The sequence below is a fragment of the Bombyx mandarina genome, chromosome 16 (assembly GCF_030267445.1).
Source record: "Bombyx mandarina strain Sakado chromosome 16, ASM3026744v2".
NCBI lineage: Eukaryota > Metazoa > Arthropoda > Insecta > Lepidoptera > Bombycidae > Bombyx > Bombyx mandarina.
The window spans coordinates 1159484-1179915 of record NC_143222.1 but is presented as its reverse complement, the minus strand read 5'-3'; the positions used below and the strand labels follow the sequence as shown (position 1 = coordinate 1179915).

The window sequence follows — 20432 nt, the reverse complement described above, 5'->3', positions numbered from 1 at the left end:
TGCTGATAGCCTTGAGAGGCTATTTCAAATTCACCCTAACGCGTGTAGGTGAGCTCACGGGGCTCAAACCTGACGACGTTGCTAACACGAACCCTAGCAAGAGCAGTGCTTCGCAGAATCTACCACCGGATCGGAATCGCGACCCACTGAGAAGATCCGGCGAGAAACTCAGTGGGATGTGTCCATGGGTTAATTCGCTCGTCGAGCCCTTCGTCGCAAGCGACGAGTTCGACGAGGACGGTGACCGGTGCTTGTGGTGCCTAAAAGCACCGTTAATAGATCGGGAGGATCCGTAATGACGTGCTTTGGGCGACGTCGACTGTTTACCATTCGGTCTACAGGATCGGGTATGTAGTTTCCAGCGGCCACGACAAGAGGGTTCTCATGTCGTGCCGCCTTCTCGAAGTGGCGCAATGATGCCGACTGTAGATACTTACTGACAGAGTCATCGTGGAGATCCACGTTCCTCAGGAACCATGGTGCTCCGACGGCTATCCTGCAGAATCGGGATTGAATAACCTGAAGGGGCTTCAAATTGGAGCGGGCCGCGTGAGCGAACACTACACTTGCATACGTCATGACGGGTCGTATGCAAGTTTTAATGTCATGTCATATTTACTATTACACCACCGCTTTTACATTCAATTTCTATTTTTACAATTTTTCGATTCAAATACGATAATTATTCTTTTTTTATTGCTTAGATCGGTGTACGAGCTCACAGCTCACCTGGTGTTAAGTAGTTACTGGAGCCCATAGACATCTACAACGTAAATGCGTCACCCACGTTGAGTTCTAAGGTCTCAGTATAGTTACAACGGCTGCCCCACCCTTCAAACCGAAATGCATTACTGCTTCACGACAGAAACAGGCAGTTATATCTGTGTTTCATTTTTTATTTTAGTTCAGATGATCGTAACGTATTGCTGACGGCTATCGGCAGACCCTGGGCTTCCTGTCTTATTTCCTGTGCGTCCGATAAAGGGTGCACACTCGTTTTTTTTTAATAGGGATGGAATAAGAGTACGGGATTTTTTTTTAACAAATTTTCTTAACTGATTTTGTTGGCTGAAGATCATAATGTTACGCCGGTAAGAGTAACGCCATTTATTGCCAAATAGCAAAAACGAATATCAAAGGAACTAGTACCATCGAAAACGCTCGAGAACTACAACGCCATCTATTGTCAGGTAGCGGAAACACACATTGACTTGCTCAGCATGCTCTCGATAAATCTAGCGATGTCGTATCGACTATAAAATCGGATCTACTCGAAGCGAAACAGCGAACGGATCACCTGAAGCGAAGCGGAAGAAGCGAATTACGAAGTGTAGTGTTCTGCGACTGCTCTAAATGTTAAATAGAATTTTAATTTGTACTTTGGTTGACCTTTTATTTGTCCCGAACCCCAGCGCGCAACAATACGGCCTACCTGATCATACGCGTCAGCAATGTCAGCTTACAGCCAATCCGCTGACTACCGGATCGGTAGTACAGTGCACGGAATATCTGGTATATACATAAGTGCCACTTTAAATGTTGTTGATACATCTATACTAATATTATCTATACTAATATTATAAAGAGGAAAGATTTGTTTGTTTGTTTGTATTGAATAGGACCTCCGAAACTATCGATCCGATTTGCAAAATTTCTTTCACTGTTTGGAAGCTACACTGTTCCCGATTGACATAGGCTTACTACCTTTTTTGAAAAAAATTAGAGATCCTTACTAAAACTCCAGTAATGTAACCCAAGGTGTAAAAAAATTACCTAAAATATTATTTACATCGCGTGCCCTGAGAAAACTATTGATGATAGAATAAAATAATGTACTACGACTTTTTTTATATACATATATTAGTTTTTTTTTTAAATATTAGATTTTTTTTTAAATATTCATTTTTACAATAAGTAATTATAACATAACAATTTTACAATATTGAAATACCCGGAGCGAGCAACACATTCCCACTTTGTGCAATCTTCTACATTATATAGATTATATTGCACAAGGCATCGATATACTCGTATTAAGCAATATTGCTGGTTTGTTTGTGTTTCATTCGCGCATTAGCGTAAGTACAAGAGTCCTGGTCTACCAAAGTCTAGGGTTTGATGATACAACGTCATCGTAATTGCAAAAACAACTAGTTAAAATTTATAGTATTATGATGGCCGTTTATGGCCGGTACAGGGGCGCCGATAAAGTAATTGCTTAGGGCGCTCTGGACTTTTAATCCACGACTGCTTATATTCATCAACTACCTATCAGTGAAAGTCTCGTCAAAATCGGTCCAGTCGTTCCAGAGATTAGCCGCAACAAACAAACAGACAAAAATTGTAAAAAATGTTATTATATTTTGCTGTATATATATTCATATGCATGTCGTAAAAAGCGGTTATTTCATTATTACAATCAGACACTCCAATTTTATTTTTAGTATAGATTTCTAAAATAATACTTGCAAATCGATGAAGTCTTTTAAAATTATCAATATACGGGATCGAAATACAATTCCGTAAACATGCTAATGTCACTCACATCACTAAAACGAACACAAAATGTTTATATTCATATTATTCTAACGCTTATAATATTTGTTGACCGACGTATTGCTAACATTATAGCTTAATTAACGTTCGTTACATATTATTTCGCGGCTTTCCTTGTAGATAAAATTTGTATTTAATAACCCTCACGGTTGTTGAAAACCATCAGTCAGGCAGCCGAAGCGACGAGCGAATTTGGCGGGAGGTATGTCGAAATTTAATTTTCATTTGCAAATATTCACGGTTTGAATCTAAGTGAAATTAAAAAAAAAAAAGTTCGTGTTATTAATTGTATTTTTAATTTTTGTGTTCGTGTATGACATTGAGGCAGAGTAGTGTCAAATTTATATTTTATTAGGTATTCGGGAGTTAGTTAATAATATTTTATAATTTTATTTCGTAGTATTTAATTGTTTCTGTGGTTATTTGTATATATATTGACAAATATGTTGTTGTGTATTTGTGTGTTGGACGCAATTTTTGTTATTTCTGTATAACGGGATACATATAAGTATTTCAAAGTTTGTCATTAAGCAAAGTGAATACAAACAACAGTTGTTTAATTTTTTTTAAAAAGAATAAGCATTATGGTGCCCTCCAATGTTATGTTAAAAATCTGTATTGAGAGCACTAGAATTGAGAAAAAAAAAACGAAAAATATTCGGGAACTAAAGAACGCTTATTGAATCTCCGTATTATTGAATTCACATGACCATTTTCGAATAGTTTTATGTAAAAAGGTTAGGTTATTAATTTATACTATATATATTCTATAGGTATATTAAATTTGTCTATGAATCGCGTTGGCTTCGGTCGAAGAAAATCAAAGAAGATCAAACTCTAGTTGGTTGCGGCTCATCGTGTGGCAGTTTGCTAGGTTAGAATGCCAGCTGCCTAGCGAAGGGCAACGAACAACTGAGTTTTACAACGGTAATCAACATGGTGGAAGAAGAAACGATAAGAAGATAATAAGTAAGCAGTTTAAAAAAAACACAAACTATACATATTATGTCTTTGACTAAATTATGATAGTGTCGTTTTTTAAATTAAAAATATATTTTACAATCACAAGCAAAGGTTTTTAGATGCGGAGCATGTTCCACAGTGATTTCAGTATTTCTGAATATCGTGTAATATTTACATACGTAAAATTTTAGTACCTCGGCGGCGACGTGTCGCTCAGTAAATCCAAGGCCATGAAGTTCCACAGGCCCCGGAGAGTGCCACCTGTCGATATCCATATCGTGGTTGGAGGCGTCCGTATCGGAGTCGGGGTGCAGTTGAAGTACCTCGGCCTCATTCTGGACAGTCGTTGGACCTTCCGGGCTCACTTTCAGAACCTGGTCTCACGTTAGTAGGGGGCCCTATACGGGGCGCCTGTGTGGGGTCAGTCTCTGGCCGCGGACGTGGCGAAGCTACTGCAACGGCCGCAACGCACCATCGCGGTCAGGGTCATCCATGGTTATCGCACCATCTCCTTTGAGGCGGCGTGTGTACTGGCTGGGACGCCGCCTTGGGTTCTGGAAGCGAAGGCGCTCGCCGCTGACTATCAGTGGCGGGCTGACCTTCGTGCCCGGGGCGTGGCGCGTCCCAGCCCTAGTGTGGTCAGAGCGCGGAGGGCCCAATCTAGGTGGTCCGTGCTGGAGTCATGGTTCAGACGGCTGGCTGATACTTCGGCTGGTCGTAGGACTGCCAAGGCGATTCGCCCGGTCCTTGTGGATTGGGTGAATCGTGACAGAGGACGCCTCACTTTCCAGCTCACGCAGGTGCTCACTGGGCATGGTTGTTTCGGTGAGTTCCTGCACCGGATCACAGCCGAGCCGACGGCAGAGTGCCACCATTGTGGTTGCGACTTCGACACGGCAGAGCATACGCTCGTCGCCTGCCCCGCATGGGAGGGGTGGCGCCGTGTCCTCGTCGCAAAAATAGGAACCGACTTGTCGTTGCCGAGTGTTGTGGCATCCATGCTTGGCGACGAAAGTCGTGGAAGGCGATGCGCGACTTCTGCGAGTGCACCATCTCGCAGAAGGAGGCAGCGGGGCGCGTGAAAGACGCACAATCCCGACGCCGTCGAGCGGGGGCCAGGGAGGCGGATCCCACCCAAGTCCTGGCCCTCTAAGTGCTTCGGATCCCCCTCACATGTCGATCTGGAGACCGGCGAGGGGGGCCTAAGAAGACGACGTGCAAGCTGCTCTGCACGCGTTTTACGCAAAAGCATCCGGGTGATGGAAGGCCGGCTATCCTCGACCCACGCTGGTTCTGGCCCAGGGTATTCCGTAGGATAGCTCACTCTAACCGGCGCCATCTAGGCGGGCTTCGGATAGCCTGCCGTCCGAGAGGGCTGGTGGTCGTGGCGCCGACGACCGCCGGTCCAGCGTCCCGAGGGGGAGAGTGATGGGAGAGATGTGCTTCACTTTCCCCCCTTTGCCTTTTCATAAGTTCTATCTCATGCGAGGTTTGGACGTTGGTTGTTGAGCGACAGGAGGTTTTATTCCATCCCCAGTGGAGGGCGGAAGTCCGATGATTTCCTTCTGAACAAAAAAAAAGTGTATTCACGTGTGATCATAGATGGCTGCTCGGGTAGCCTAATTACGTTGAAAAAACCATCAGGTGGACAAGGATCATTTGGAAACGAATTACACGCGGTGTACTAATCCAATGAAATATATATATACACGCACGCACACACATACATATATATGCACAAACATATACATACACAAATACAAATACACATACTTATAATATAACTAGCAGACCCGGCCACATGTTGCTGTGGCTAAGATTTTTGTTTCTAAATAACACGCGGCCGGCTATGCTAATATCAATAATTAACAAAGTAAGAACAATCGGAATTAACTGTTTTGCGTTTACTACGAAATAAATTTCCTCAGCAACACGTGGTGTTTATGTCATTAAATTGTAGCTTATGTGAATCGTTAGTATTTTTAACACAGCGCCATCTATGAGATATTAATGTCAGACAGTATTACAATTGAGGTCTATAAAATCAAAGGCAGCTAAACGCCATAATGTCGTGAGATGGATTAACAATGGCCCCATTTTGTTTAGTTAATTGGACACGCTTTAGTGTTTTCATGTTATAACAAATGCAGCTAAATCTCTTACAAATTCAGTTCAAAAATGTTATTTTTACTCAGTACTAAGTACTAATAAACGAAGTTTTATCATTTAAAATTCAGATTATTAGTAATATTCTCATTCTTTATAAATCTGTTTTAAAATAAAGACTATCGTAGCTATCTGAACAAAGTTATTTCAGCGTGTTGCTAACACTGGCCTTAGCAAGAGCAGTACTTCGATGGATCGGGAAGATCCGTAATGACGTGTTTAGGGACGATTTTTGTAGCTTACTTGAATATTTGACAGACTTGGATTTAGCAGCCTTTGATTTTATAGGCCTCAATTGTCTGTAAAAACTACTAAAAACTGATTTAACATAGGAAATAATTTTGTTGTTAATTAATAAATATTGCGACCATTAATCGAAATAAAAACCATCCTATGTTGTTAACATAGTTGGATAGCCTAAGTTGGAACAAAACACATATTTAAAAAAAAAGTTAAAATCGGTTCAGTAGTTTAGGTGTCCTACGCGGACAAACAACGTGACACGTAATTTATATTTAGAGTAAGATCCTCCTCCTCCGTGCGTCGTATTCCTCAGTTCCGAGGGTCGTGACCTTTACGGAGCACTTTTGTTAGGACTGTGTTCCTCTATTCACTCCTGTCCTCCGCACAGTGGATAGCGACATTGATGCTGGAGTCCAAAGTCGTCTTAATTTGATCAGACCAGCGCATGGAACCACGCCCCCTAGTCCTCTTTCCTTCCACTTTGCTGGTGATGAGAAGTCTTTCTAGATTGTAACCCTTTTTCCTCGCAACGTGACGGAAAAACTCTAAAATCCTACGTAAACAAATGGTGGAGAGTCTTAAGGAGATGCCTAGTTCTTCCAGGATTGATGCGTTTGTCCGATGCGTCGTCCAGGGAATCGGCAGTATTTTATATAAGATAATATAAGGTAATAATGGGCTGTAGATGGCGGCGGTCCCGATAAGGGATTTATCGGAGAGTTCTTCATGGAGTTGAGATCTTGACTCTCGGGTACCACGTTACTCCAATAGCTAGCCCAAGGAAGCGGGATTGTAATATTCAGACTCTATGTAGGTCCGGCCGCGTAAACGAAAACCAAACTTGGATATATCACGTTTGGACTCTTCCTCCGTGCCTTTGTACTACGTTTGGACAGTTAACTCCGCTTGCAGACCACGGAATGGAGTCTGCCAATAATGAACACGGCGCAACCACGGAGTTGGAAGGCCATGGAGCTATCCAATGTGACTCTCAGACTCTTACCTCCTCGACCGGTATCGATGATTGAAGGTTATTGGGAGGATTACCGCCCTTGCTATGGCTAGAGTTAAAAAGTCTTCTCTGGTTGAGCCCCGTGAGCTCGCCTACCAGTCCAGTGTGAGCCCCTTAGAATACCAACGATTAGGTAAGGGAGAAATATTAAAAATGTGCCAGTTGCCTTAATGATCGTAATACATCCTTTTAACGTTGTTCTCTGTTGCATTTTAAACGTAAAAAAAATAACAAATAATATTTATAAGTTAAGCAATCAACTCTAACAACGAACCTAAAACTAAAAATGTCTTCATGATAAATTGCAGATTCAAAAAATATGACATTATTAACTATTCCGCGTGAATTCTTACATAGCGTTTAATGTTAACATCAGGGTAATGAGTTTATTTACGGTTCGACTTTGCGTATAGTCCATTTACATTCTTTTTTTTTTCATTTACATTTTTGCATTTTATTGGAACGAAGTTCCTTACGGCAGGCTTGGAGGGGATAGGGATTTTGCTGCGCGACCGAACTGAAAAAAAAGTGATAGTAAAACCGTAAGAAAAAATCCGTGGAAAAAAGTGCGTGGAATAAAACCGTTAAATGAGACGTGCGCAGGCGCGACAGTCACATACACAAGCGAGTAGTGTATAATACCTTTCTCTTTCTCCCTCTTTCTTTTCGTTCTCTCATCCATTCTCTTTCTATTTTACGTAATTTATTATTTACTAAAATACTGAATTTCCTAAATACTTTCCTATACTTAAATAAAAACTAATCAGCAAAATTTAAGAGAAAAATCAAGAAAACCTACATAAAATTGAGAAGGTTTTTTTTTTTGCAAATGGTGTCGATTCTACATTAGCCGAAGGAACTTCGTTCCTACCTGGTGTCCCACGAAACCACATTTAGATTTTTTTTTATTTTAAAACGTAAGTCTTGTCTGTAGTTTATGTTACACTGTAATGGTATTTCAAAATTGTACAATCGATCGGAGCTATTTGCCTTATAAGACCTGACATTTCTCTAGAAAATTTATAATGAAATTTGATAGAGAACATTAAAATGCGAGACTTGCCCGGTCAATGACCGCGACGTGTAGACGCTGGCCTTGTACTGGACAAGCTTTTTATGGACTACGGGCTGCAGAAGACTATAATTGCAGAGGTCTGATCAAAATTTATCTGTTTATATCAAGTATTCGCCCTGTTTTTTTTGCAATGTCTATTTCTTCGTCTGCCATTTTGCAATCTTAATTTTTTTTTATAGCTTTAATGGGTGGACTAGCTCACAGCCCAACTGGTTTTAAGTGGCAACCGCATCTACAACGTAAATGCCGCCACCCACCTCGAGGCAGAAGTTGTAAGGTCTCAGTTTTAACAGTACAACGGCTGCCCCACCTTTCAAACCAAACTGCTTCACGGCAGAAATAGGCAGGATGGTGGTTGGTACCCTAGACCCGTGCGGACTCATAAGACGTCCTACCACCAGTAAAATAATGTTGCTAGATCAAAATTTCAGTTTTAAAATTTTCTTTTAGTTTTGTATATTTTTTTTTGGATGCTTACCTTAGTAGAGCAATAATTATACGTACTTGTTGACCAGGATAGCGACATCGTTATGAACAATTGGAACTCATCCATCATTATCATGTAAAGTTTTCTATCTGCGTTCTGATTTTATGTGTGCTTGATTGGTAGCCGGTTAAAAAGACTTGATGTGTGAGGTCAATTGACCTTACTAATGTAATTACGGCTTGGCTGGACTAATGAGGTTTGAAGTATCGGGAACTAGTAACAACTGTCCTACCCTTCAAAGTAGATCGCCTGATAGCTTTAGATTGGCAGAAAAGGCATTTCACTAGAATTATACGTCTAAGTAGCTTCATAATTAAGACCTTTTATTTTGGTGTTTTTAAAATGATGACGTCGGTGCCGCTGACTCCATTCTCTAAACATTATTGTCATTGCCTTCCATAAAACAGTAATTAAGTCTCACTTTTCCAATGAATTCCATTTATTACATTTCAAGTGTACAACTATAACAACAGAGAGCTCCGCTCCGTTCGACTACTCGAGTTGGAATGTTTTGTGGGTTTTTCCAGTGAGAAACTCAGTGGGCTGTGTCTATAGGTTAATGTACTCGCCGAGCCTTTCGGCTACGGCTTCGACGAGAGCGATGACGGGACCTTCAGGTACCCCTAGAAAAACCGTTAGTGGATCGGAAGGATCCGAAATGACGTGTTTAGGGCGACGTCGACTGTTTACCATTCGGTCTGCAGGATCGGGAATGTAGTTACCGGCGGCCACGATGAGAGGGTTCTCATGTCGTGCCACTTTTCCGAACTGATGCCGACTGTAGATACTCACTGATGGACTCTAGGTCCATGTCGTCGTAGATATCCACGTTTCTCACGCACCGCGGTACTCCGACAGCTGCAAAAACAGGATTGAATGACTCGATGTTTTGTGCGACAATAGTCACTCGTATTTATAGTAGAAAGTGGGGGTAGCTTAATTCTCTTGAATACCTTCTTATACAGTTGTTGAAATGCTTGACATTAAGGAAACAGTTAACAATAACTAATCTTAGTTAAGCCAATAGTGACGTTGCGGCAACAGTTCTTATTTAAAATAGCGTATTTTATTAAAAGTAGCCAGTCGTGTGTGTCAACAAACGACAACCGTCTGCTTACAATAATGTTTATTTGAAATTAAAAGTTTTGTAACAATAAAATGCAATGTACATATTATTATATGTAATTATTTCTAATGCTACAATTATATCAATTATACTGAAGTAAACTATGTAGTAATGTGAATAGATATCTAAGTTGTGTATGTGTAAGTACCTAAGTACAGTATTCTTTTAATTTATCATTATATTTAAACTAATTTTAGTTCCTTATGAGCTACATTCAAAACTTAATTATGTTAAGTATGTTGAATATTGAGGTAAGCTCTAATTATACATTGCTATGAAGAAAAAAAAGATTTTGTGCCTTAATTCAAGAGGGTTACAGTTTTTTTCTGATTCCCTATTCTCTTCTATCGAGCTCAATCATGCAAGTAGATTGGGTTCGTGCCTGTACCAGCCCACGCTATTGCAACGCTAATGTACAAATTATATTTAAAAATGTAACATTTTTATTGTAATATTTTTTTATCTTTGACTTTCAGAATGACATTAATGTTCACATAATCATGCATTTTAAAAACAAAACCCAACAATTAAAAAATCCGTACTTTATCTTTAACATCCGATACTTGAAACAAGACTTTTAAATTATGTGAAAACATTGTTAAATTATTGTAATGAGACTGCCAAAAATAATCACACGCCCCTCCCTTTCTTAAGGTTGAATGTGCTAGTTGTCTTTGCCTTCATCTCAGTCGTTTATACCGTTTGGCGCGAAAAATACCAACCGTATGAAAATTAGCAAGTTTTTTCATTCATTTTATCTCGTTATAAATAGTTTTAAATAAGTTGTCGATTCTGTATTCGTCTTGTTTGTGTCTTGTGAAGCGCTTGTGAGTGCACAACAATATAATGTATAGGTTAGTTCGAGTTTGCTTTTTAATAGTTAATAAATTTTAAGAATAGATTTTAAGACTAGTTAGATTATTAGATTTGTTGTTAGAACAAACAATCGTGAAGTATTATTTCAAGTCAGTATTTAAAATATTTCCTATCATGACCATAAGTTTTCTTAAACTATATTTCACCAAAAGTAAATTAACATACAATATATTTTTTTATTACATTTTTGCGGCGTATACTCCGAGTCTTGTACTAAATTACTGAATTACGATTGCTAACGGCGCTACAATTAATTGATTATTTAAACAAAATAAGAAAATACTTTAAAATTTATGTCACGTACGTGAATCATAGTTCAATTATAACGCTTATAATGTAATTATTTAAGGATAAACCACATATAAAAAACCAGATGTATAATTCTGAAACCTATATAACAATATATAGCCGTCACAGACTAGAATTAACCATCTTAAAAATGATCCTAATAATTGTATTGGGACATATTTTTTTATATTGTTATACATATTGAAAACTCCTTATGAACTACATAAAGATTAATTGATCACAAATGAGGACAATTAACTAGTTGATTTTCAACAACTTAGGACTATAATTGGGGACATTTTTTTTTAATTGCCTTTCTAGGCAGACGAAGTCTCTAATGGACGTCAGCAATGCCAGGGTCAGAGTCAAGCCACTATCTACCATTAGACTAGTAAATATTTACACAAAACGGTTTCACAAATTCAGCTTCAAATCGATATAGAATATTAATATTGCCTTAAACCCGATATCTTATATGGTAGGCAGCGGCTTGGCTCTGTCCCTGGCAGACGTTATGTCACCCTGCATGGATGTCAGCACGCGCGGCGGTAACCACTCACCATCGGGTGGTCCGTATGCTCGTCTGCCTACACGGGCAATAAAAAAAATCTTATAAATAGAGATAAAATAACATAAAAAAGCCCATAAAAAAATTAATAATCCAACAGAGCTTGCTGCTTACTGGTGGTAAGACCTCATGTGAGTCCGCACGGGTAGGTACCACCACCCCGCCTATTTCTGCCGTGAAGCAGTAATGCGTTTCGGCTTGAAGGGCGGGGCAGCCGTTGTAACTGTACTGAGACCTTAGAATTTATATCTCAAGGTGGGTGGCGCATTTGCGTTGTAAATGTCTATGGCTCCAGTAACCACTTAACACCAGGTGGGCTGTGAGCTCGTCCACCAATCTAAGCAATAAAAAAATAAAAAGAGTACTTTCCGGAAACAATTTCCAACAACGCTATAGAACAAGCTCGTTGTCAACAACGTTGAAATCCAGTAAAGTATTTGATGGCAACCTTAAACTCTATAAAAAGCATACGATTGTCTTGTAACAATGACGCGGGAACCGGGCGATAACAATTATTTGATATCGCGATGTATATACAAATTAAAAATCTAAAATGCACGCGCTGTTCGTTCATTGTTATTGTAAATTTTATCATTTTAACAGGGTTAGTGCTATGCGTGCCTTTCAATTAACCCAGAGGTCGGCTAAGTGCGGCTCTTTGTACTCTTGAGTGTGGTTCAGGTACAAATATCGTACGGGCTTGTCCGGCCTCTAATAGTATCCGGTTGTGGACGAAAAAGCCAGGCATATTTAATATTATGTTCTACGATTAATACTATACTAAGCCATAGTCCCAAGACTTCCAATCCTGGACATAGGCCTGCCTCTAGAGTCGCCATAGATGGTCCTGTCCGCATCCAATGGATTCCCGGGACCTTCAGCAGGCCATCTGACCTCCTCTTATCATCGACGTACTGATACTTAATTACTCACCACAAGCATGTCAATAAAATTTAAGTCAACGTCGTTTTTCTAAAATACCCTTAATTTGGTTCGTTACATAAAAACGGAAATTAAAAATAATTGTTTAAAAAAACTAACAAAATACGCTTTTATAGAAAATAAGCGTGGGGTGCTTTTCAGGATATTATCAAAATAACCCTTCTACTCATATCTGTTCATAAAACATTTATAAACTACTGATACCATGCACCCCACACTATTTTTAATTCAAATTTATTAAAATTTATTTTCTATTTTTTGGTTGGATTTTCTATAAAAGCGTATTTTGTTACCTAGTTTTTTTTAAACTATTATTTATTTTAAATTTTTTAGGTTGAATTAAAAAAAATTCAATATATTTTTTTAGTATTGAATAATAATTGTCATCGGTCCTTAATAAGTATACCAAATTTCGAGTTAATCCGACGTTTTGATGGGGGTCAAAATCATGTTCAAAGATTCCGTTACAAACATACATACGTCTGAAGCTAATAAAAGCATATTAAAAACGAATAAGGAAGAATTGCATGGAAAAAACCACTTATTAAATATTTACAAAAAAACAAACAAACACCGGGAGTTAATTAATGATTGAATTAATCACTAATTACTGTTATAACGTTTATAACGAACAATGGGTAGGAACTAAGCTTTATCAACGTGAAATCTGATTGTAGATTAATTAAATGAATTAAAAAACTAACAGCTTATGCTTAGTTGGATTGCTTTTGGTAGTATTGAGATTATTTGTCTATGAACTTAATGTCTCAAGTTCATCTCAACCTGAGGCACACTGTTCTAGAAGGCATTGAGACAATGTCGCGACTAAAATGTTCTTGCACATATTTCGAATAAAGAAAAACTGGATCATTTTTGTCGTAGCGCCAGCATCCTTGGACGGAAAGTCGTAGACCGACCAATGAGAAAGGCCTTTACAAGTGACGAAATTGTATAAAAGATACTTGAAATTCACCCACAGTATAAAAATCTTCAGAATTATGCCATTCTCGCGCGAGATAATTCTATATATCGTTCCCTCGCTGCTGAGGATCGCGACCACATGTGACGTTCTTCCACTGTGCTCGATCATGGGTGGCATGTACTGCATGGTACAGACTACCACCAAGTGCTTCTCTTGCTAGATCGGCCCAAATGGTTAGATGAGGCTTCAGCAACCTAGAAGCCCAAATAGCCCCTAAAAGGCCTGGGGCAGAAGGCAAGGGGAAACCACTGCACTATTTTCCCAAGAAAACTACATGAATAGATTACTTAATGAGAATAGATAATCCTTTAGATGCACGTTATATTATAATACCTATTTTTAATGTCGTCTTATCGTTTCATCTAGTTTCAATGGCGCTAAAGAAGTTAACACTTCAAGAATAAATTGTGTTTTGTTAATATATTCGAAAGACATCTGAAGGAAGGAAGGAAGTAGGAGCACCCTTTTAGCGTTTCATTAGAAACGTACTATGGATTCAGAGGCTTTGAAAATCGTTCTTAACGGTTAGCGGAATTAAAAATTAGTCTTTTAACTTTTTTTTTATTGCTTACATGGGTGGACGAGCTCACAGCCCACCTGGTGTTTAGTGGTCACTGGAGCCCATAGACATCTACTACGTTAATGCGCCACCCGCCTTGAGATATAAGTTCTAAGGTCTCAGTATAGTTACAACGGCTGCCCCATCCTTCAAACTGAAACGCATTACTGCTTCACGGCAGAAATGACTTTGCTGACCACTTGATATAATGCGCTGATAATGAGCCCAGTTCTGGGATACACCCTTTCTAGTTGCATAATATACGCGTTAATATCGTGTCAGACTAGCTTACGTGACAAAATCTTACACAAATTATGAATTCATGAATAAATCATTTAAAAATGAAAAACCATCATTAAAAACAAAACAATGTGTCGCGAAAGTTCGAGCTGAAGTTAGACGACAATGGCGGGTCAGGGTTGACAAAAGTTTGCGTTACCTAACAAATGATTCTCTTAATGTAATCATGAAAGGAAAATACATGAAATACATTTTGCCGTAGGCAGCGTCTTGGCTCTGCCCCTGGCATTGCTGAAGTCCTTGGGCGACCGTAACCACTCACCATCCGGTGGGCCGTAGGCTCGTCTGCCTATACGGCATTAAAAAAAGCCATTACTAATTTTGTGCCTGAAACTCAGTCATTATAAAATGATTTCCACTGTTTCCTGTACCTACCTCACAAAGCGCGGCCATGAAAACGGCTCAGATTAAATCGTAAAAGTGATTTTAATTATCAGCCAATACGCTCATTTTCGTTTACCAGCGATTTTATAACAAGAAGACAATATAGATTTTTAACTTCAAATTTTTAACTTCAACAATTCAATTTGATAAATTTCAAATTTAATTTTATAAACATTAAATTCAATTTCTATTCCAAGGTTAGAACTATTTTAATTATTCTTTTCAAATTAACAAAACTAAACAACGAAAAAAGAAAAAGAAGAAAACGCAAAAAATACACGACTCGAAGACACGTATTATGTACACGAATACATTACAATGTCTATATTACCTTCTCGCGTCGTTTCCTCACTGCTGAGGGTCGTGACATTTTGACAGGATTCTACTTCTTGCAATGTCCCTCCAACGACTCCGATATTTACGAAAAGTTCTCGCGTACTCTTAAGAAATACTAGTACTACTCGCCCGCTTCGCTGGGCATTTAAAATTAACATTATTATTTATTGTTATCATATAAATATTAACCAATCCATTAAGCACATTTTCTACATGGTTACCAAGTTTCAAGTCAATCGGATGCATGGTTCAGTAGTTATAACGGAACATCCGTAAAAACCACTGTACACTTATATATTAGTATCTATATATTAATACGTGAGGCAAAAACTTTGTAACCCTTTTTACGAAAATTGCGCGGACGGAGGAGTATGAAATTTTCCACACTTATAGAGAATATAGAGAAGAAGTGCACAATGCTAATATTTTTTTTAAATAATGCATAAAAGATACATTAAATCAATAAAGAAAACATTACACACACTACATAGGTACCATGTATTTGACGCACACACGCAAGCATACTATTTATTGTCAAACTTTTGTTCTTGACGTCTGTGGTCAAATTGAGAATAGATTAAATATTGTTTGCCTTTATTAATATTTTTTATAGTGTAGCCTTGGCGAAATTTGTGATTATAGAAGTATAAATTACAATCATAAGAGTGTACAAACTTACAATTCCAATTAATTATAGTCGAATTTCGACTACTGCGGGGCCTCTAGTTAGTATAGATATGTATTGCCTCTCAATGAAAGCGACACGACCGTGACGGGTCAGTCAATCTTCATATATCACACATGTATTCGTAACATTACTACATCGCTACTAATTAGGTTGACACTGGGCGCCGCGATATTGTCATTTGCATGTTTTCGACAATAATACAATTTTATTGTTAGTACGTTAAATGCGGTCTCGTTTAGACGAGAATATATTAATATAATAAATTTTGAATGAATATTAATGTCGACGAATACCAACTTAGCCGTCCGTGGTCAAAAAAATGTTCTACATGCGAACTAGCCCTTAGTCATAACCTACTGGGTTTCTCGCCGGATCTTCTCAGTGGGTAGCGATTCCGATCAGGTAGCAGATTCAGCGAAGCACTGCTCTTGCTAGGGCTAGTGTTAGAAATTCTCTTAACTTGAGCCACATAACTCACCTACCCATCCGGGCGTAGCAAGAATAGTCCCTTAGGCTACTAGCGAATAGAAAAAGATCATCTCAAACAATTCCTTAGATTAAGAACACTCACAATTCAGAATACCGCTATAAAATGCAGAGAGAACCTAAGCTACATTTTGGTTAGGCAGTTGCCGTTCCGGTGTAGGCTGCCCTTTCTAAGCTTCCCTTAGGCTACCAGCGAATAGGAAGATAAATATATTTAAGCAGTTTGCTTGGAATTCACACATATCATCCTTTATACCATATCTCGTTAACACATTAACTGTGACGTAGTCACTGGTGCTCTACATGGCGCACTGAAGCGATTATATCGATTTCTGTTACTAAGGCGCTTAGATTGCCTAACTTTGCCCTCTTTTGTTTGTTAATATATGTTTTAGTGTTTTAGGTCTCTTAGAAATAGATTTATTCTTAGTATCTTCGGATTCGTCTTTCCCGGAGTCTACTAGATATTCTGGTGCCTTAGTATGAAGATCTAAGAGAGAGAGATCGACATAATTACTTCAGAGCGCCACGTAGGCCACCGGTGACCTACATGGCAGTCAACGTGTTAATATAGCGTTTTTGCTTCCACTAAGCACATAGATTGGGTTTGACATAATCAAGCCAGCGCAGATATCATTTCACCAGTTTTACAGGGTACTATGACTTGTGAATGATTTAAAGAAAAAAAACGTTTTAACTTTAAAAGTTTTATAAACTCTCGATGATAGATTGTGAAGAGCTTTAGTAATAGTAATTGTATGAAGGTTGAAAGAAGGAAGGTTGACTTCTACATTATTTTATTCCGAGTTTAAAATTGTAAAAATTGCACGTCTTACATATTTTTAAGCAACTTCAAATAAAAACAGGAGGTTCTGAATTCTAGGCGTATATTTTTTTTATTATTGCGCTTAGGTACGTACTTACCTACCAAGGATGTCCAAGGATTGTCTTTATTAGTTAACTAATGACGACTAATGATAACTTAGGTTTTTTTTACATTGTCATAGCATTACCATATTTTTTTTAATGGTAACCTTAAGAATCTACGTATTTTCCACAATGAAAATAATTAGTACCTGTAATTTGGTTGTCTCCTATTAGTAATAGATGTTTGCAGGTGACCTTTACAAATTGGTCAACAACTGAATCCCGGCTAACATTAGAACAAGGTCGCTTTTAGTAAGTAAACAAGATTACGATGACACACATAATAATTTTAAAGTATTCTGCAAAAAAATATCTCAGATGGGTGACCGCACACTTATCTCCTCTGGTTGTATTGTCACTGGAGTCCATGGACATAACTATCACTACTACCTACCCTTCAAAACTGAACGCTTTACTGCTCCACGACGGAAACAGGCAGGGTGGTGGTACCTACCCGTGAGGGTTCACAAGATACTAATAGTAATTAGTACAAGTTTAATATATTTGAAGGTTTCATTTTAATTCCAAAATATTGTTCCTTCTCCTTTGAAGTTATCGGTGAGCGTGTGGTACTTAACCCACAGACACAGCCCATTGAGTTTCTCGCCGGATCTTCTTAATGGGTCGCGTTTCCGATCCGGTGGTAGATTCTGTGAAGCACTGCTCTTGCTAGGGCCAGTATTAGCTACACCTTCGATTTGAACCCCGAGAGCTCACCTACACGCTAGGGTAACACTGATATAGCCTCTCAAGGCTATCGGCATAGGTAGAATAAAAAAATGTATTAATCCGTTACCTCTCCCGGCTGAGCCCCGTGAGCTTGCCTACCCATTCGGTAAAGCTTTTTTTTATAAGTATAACATAATTAGTATAACCCCTCGAAGTTACAAGCAGAAGATTTCATAGGTTTAGCTCTGCCCCTGGCATTGCTGACGACTATATGTGACAGTAACCACTCACCATCAGGTGGGCCATATGCTCGTCTGCCTCTCTCTCTCTCTCTTCGATCGGTTCCTCACTGCTGAGGATCGTGACTCCGTCCGATTTCGTCAACCAACTGTCTCCATCGATCCCGCCCTACAAGGGCCATAAAAAAGGTAGGAAATAAATTAGCTTCTGTTATAATTATTGGTACCTACTCGCGGGATTTGAATACCCGATGGTGTCGCATCGCTCGATACGAATTCACCGGGCGTCTTTGCGTATAGTAAAAAAAACTTAATGCTAAAAAAAGTTAAAAAAAACTACTTAATGGTATAAAAAAAAAGTGGAAAAAAATACATAATGGTCACATTCCTAATGTCACCGGACGTCAATAATAATACCGTTACGCCAAAAAATATATTATAGATAAAAAAAGACATTATTAATCTCTCACATTTTTAATAGGTCGATAACCTGATTACAAAATAGCTCGGCATAAACAAATGGGGTCAAAGACTCCGATGAACATTTTCCAATAACATTTTTTTAAAACAAAACTAGAATTTATATGTATTCAATATTTTTTCAAATTACTTTGGTGTCGTTAAACCGCGGAACTGGTTTGTAGAGTAAAAACTTGTCTTCGTAGGATATAGGAAACATGTAAAGATGTTTATTTATTAAAAATCGGGTTCATTGTATTACGTAACTGTGTATTTATTGATTGATAATCGATACGGGAATTCTATTAATAAATCACAGACGTCGGTTTTTTTATTGCTTAGATAGGAGGACGAGCTCACGGCCCGCCTGGTGTTAAATGGTTACTGGAGCCCATAGACATCTACAACGTAAGTGCGCCACCCACCTGGAGATATAAGTTCTAAGGTCTCAAGTATAGTTACAACGGCTGCTCCACCCTTCAAACCGAAACGCATTACTACTTCACGGAAGAAATAGGCGGGGGGATGGTACCTACCCGTACGGACTCACGCGTGGTCCTACCACCAGTCTATCTATTATAAAAAAATTACTAATCAATTAATCTGACTTAAATCAAATTCCATTTCCAGATACTTGCTACCACTATTATGTTTGATGTCGGCAACACCAGCGCCGCAGAGCAAAGCTGACATAACATACTTCAAACTCCAGCCGGTCATCAAACAATCAGACCTTCAACCGACAGAATCGAGGATCGAAAACTTGCCGTTAACGATACCGGGGAATGCGAACATCAATAACGTCAGCATCTCACAGTCGACCACGGCCGCGTCGATTCCGGCAGAAACTACCGCGGCTGTCACCGTGACAGACATCAAATCTGACGTTGACAGTCGAGGGGCACAATCAAACCAGACTGACAGGAGAGTTAAAGAGGAACACGACTTAACAACGGCCGACTACGAAACGACCTTAGCACAATCGGATATAACTGAGAAATACGTTGACCTTATAGACGTGGAACCAGTGAAGCACGTGTCCAAATTCGTCGCTCTGTCGAAGTTCGGCGGCAGAACGACAAATCACATCGAAACGTCCGGCAAGAGGCGGTTCAGATCGAGATGCAGATGCGAAAAGATCTGGAACTGCCCTAAGCTTCAGATAAGCGTGCCTAGGTGCCCTGAAGAACAATTTTTGTGTTGTTTCTAATTTATTATGAAAATAAAACATCGCCCACCGATCTCGTTTATAAATGACCTTTTATTTACATACCACGAAAAATACCTTCAACGATCTGCAGGTGTTGAGAGCAGATCGCAGGCCCAAGGATTTTAGGGCCCACCCACTAAACGACTCCCCTGCACTCTTACACCCGACGTCCGATCTCCGTCCGGGGTCAGAAATGGTAAATGTTTTATCTGCATTCAGACGTCTATGATAACTAGAGGTCGGAGTAGGTAGATTGATTTAAGGTCGTTGACGTCAAACTTAGAGTCCATATTATCTATGGATATGCCTTCAAAATACCGGAACTTCATGTTTATTATGATATTTGTTCCGGAAATTTGAAACGAGCATGAATCTGTGTTTAAAACGTATTAATAATATTAATCTACGCTATCAGTGCTAGCTAATGGTGAAAGAAATCAGTATCAGTCGAATTTTTAGTCTTATTTTTAGTGTCCGGTTGCTTACTGTGTTGTAGTTTAAGTATGTCATGTATCTATTGTAGTTTATACCACGGAATAGATAAATAAGGTTATTTATCTATTCCGTGGTTTATACGACCGACAATGCGGAAATAAAAATAGTCTAACTCTAAAATCCCAATCAACGGTACCGTAAGATTTTAATTTTCATAGATGTTCTAGTATATAAGTTAAATAAAGTGTGCAATAAAGTTTTAATTTGTTTTCTGGTATTTTCCTTCGTCTAATCGCCGATGATACTGTCCTCTCTATGAGTAAAGAAACAACTGCAATCGGCTAAAAGGAACATATAGTCTACACTTATTGTTGTCTATAGACAAGTAAGCCCACTTCCCACTATAAATGTTTATTGTGAGACCCGGCGTCGGAGTTTTATTGGTGGCAGAAAAGA

At 38.9% G+C, this 20432-nt stretch overlaps 1 protein-coding gene across 1 annotated transcript; it reads left to right on the top strand.

Annotated features, from left to right (window-relative positions):
* The first annotated feature begins 10290 nt into the window (after window positions 1-10290).
* Window positions 10291-19585, top strand: LOC114242548 (uncharacterized). The gene is made up of 2 exons (XM_028173738.2): window positions 10291-10482; window positions 18962-19585. The coding sequence occupies exons 1-2, from the start codon at window positions 10475-10477 to the stop codon at window positions 19539-19541; spliced, it is 588 nt and encodes a 195-aa protein (XP_028029539.2). The 5' UTR covers window positions 10291-10474; the 3' UTR covers window positions 19542-19585.
* Window positions 19586-20432: the final 847 nt, after the last annotated feature.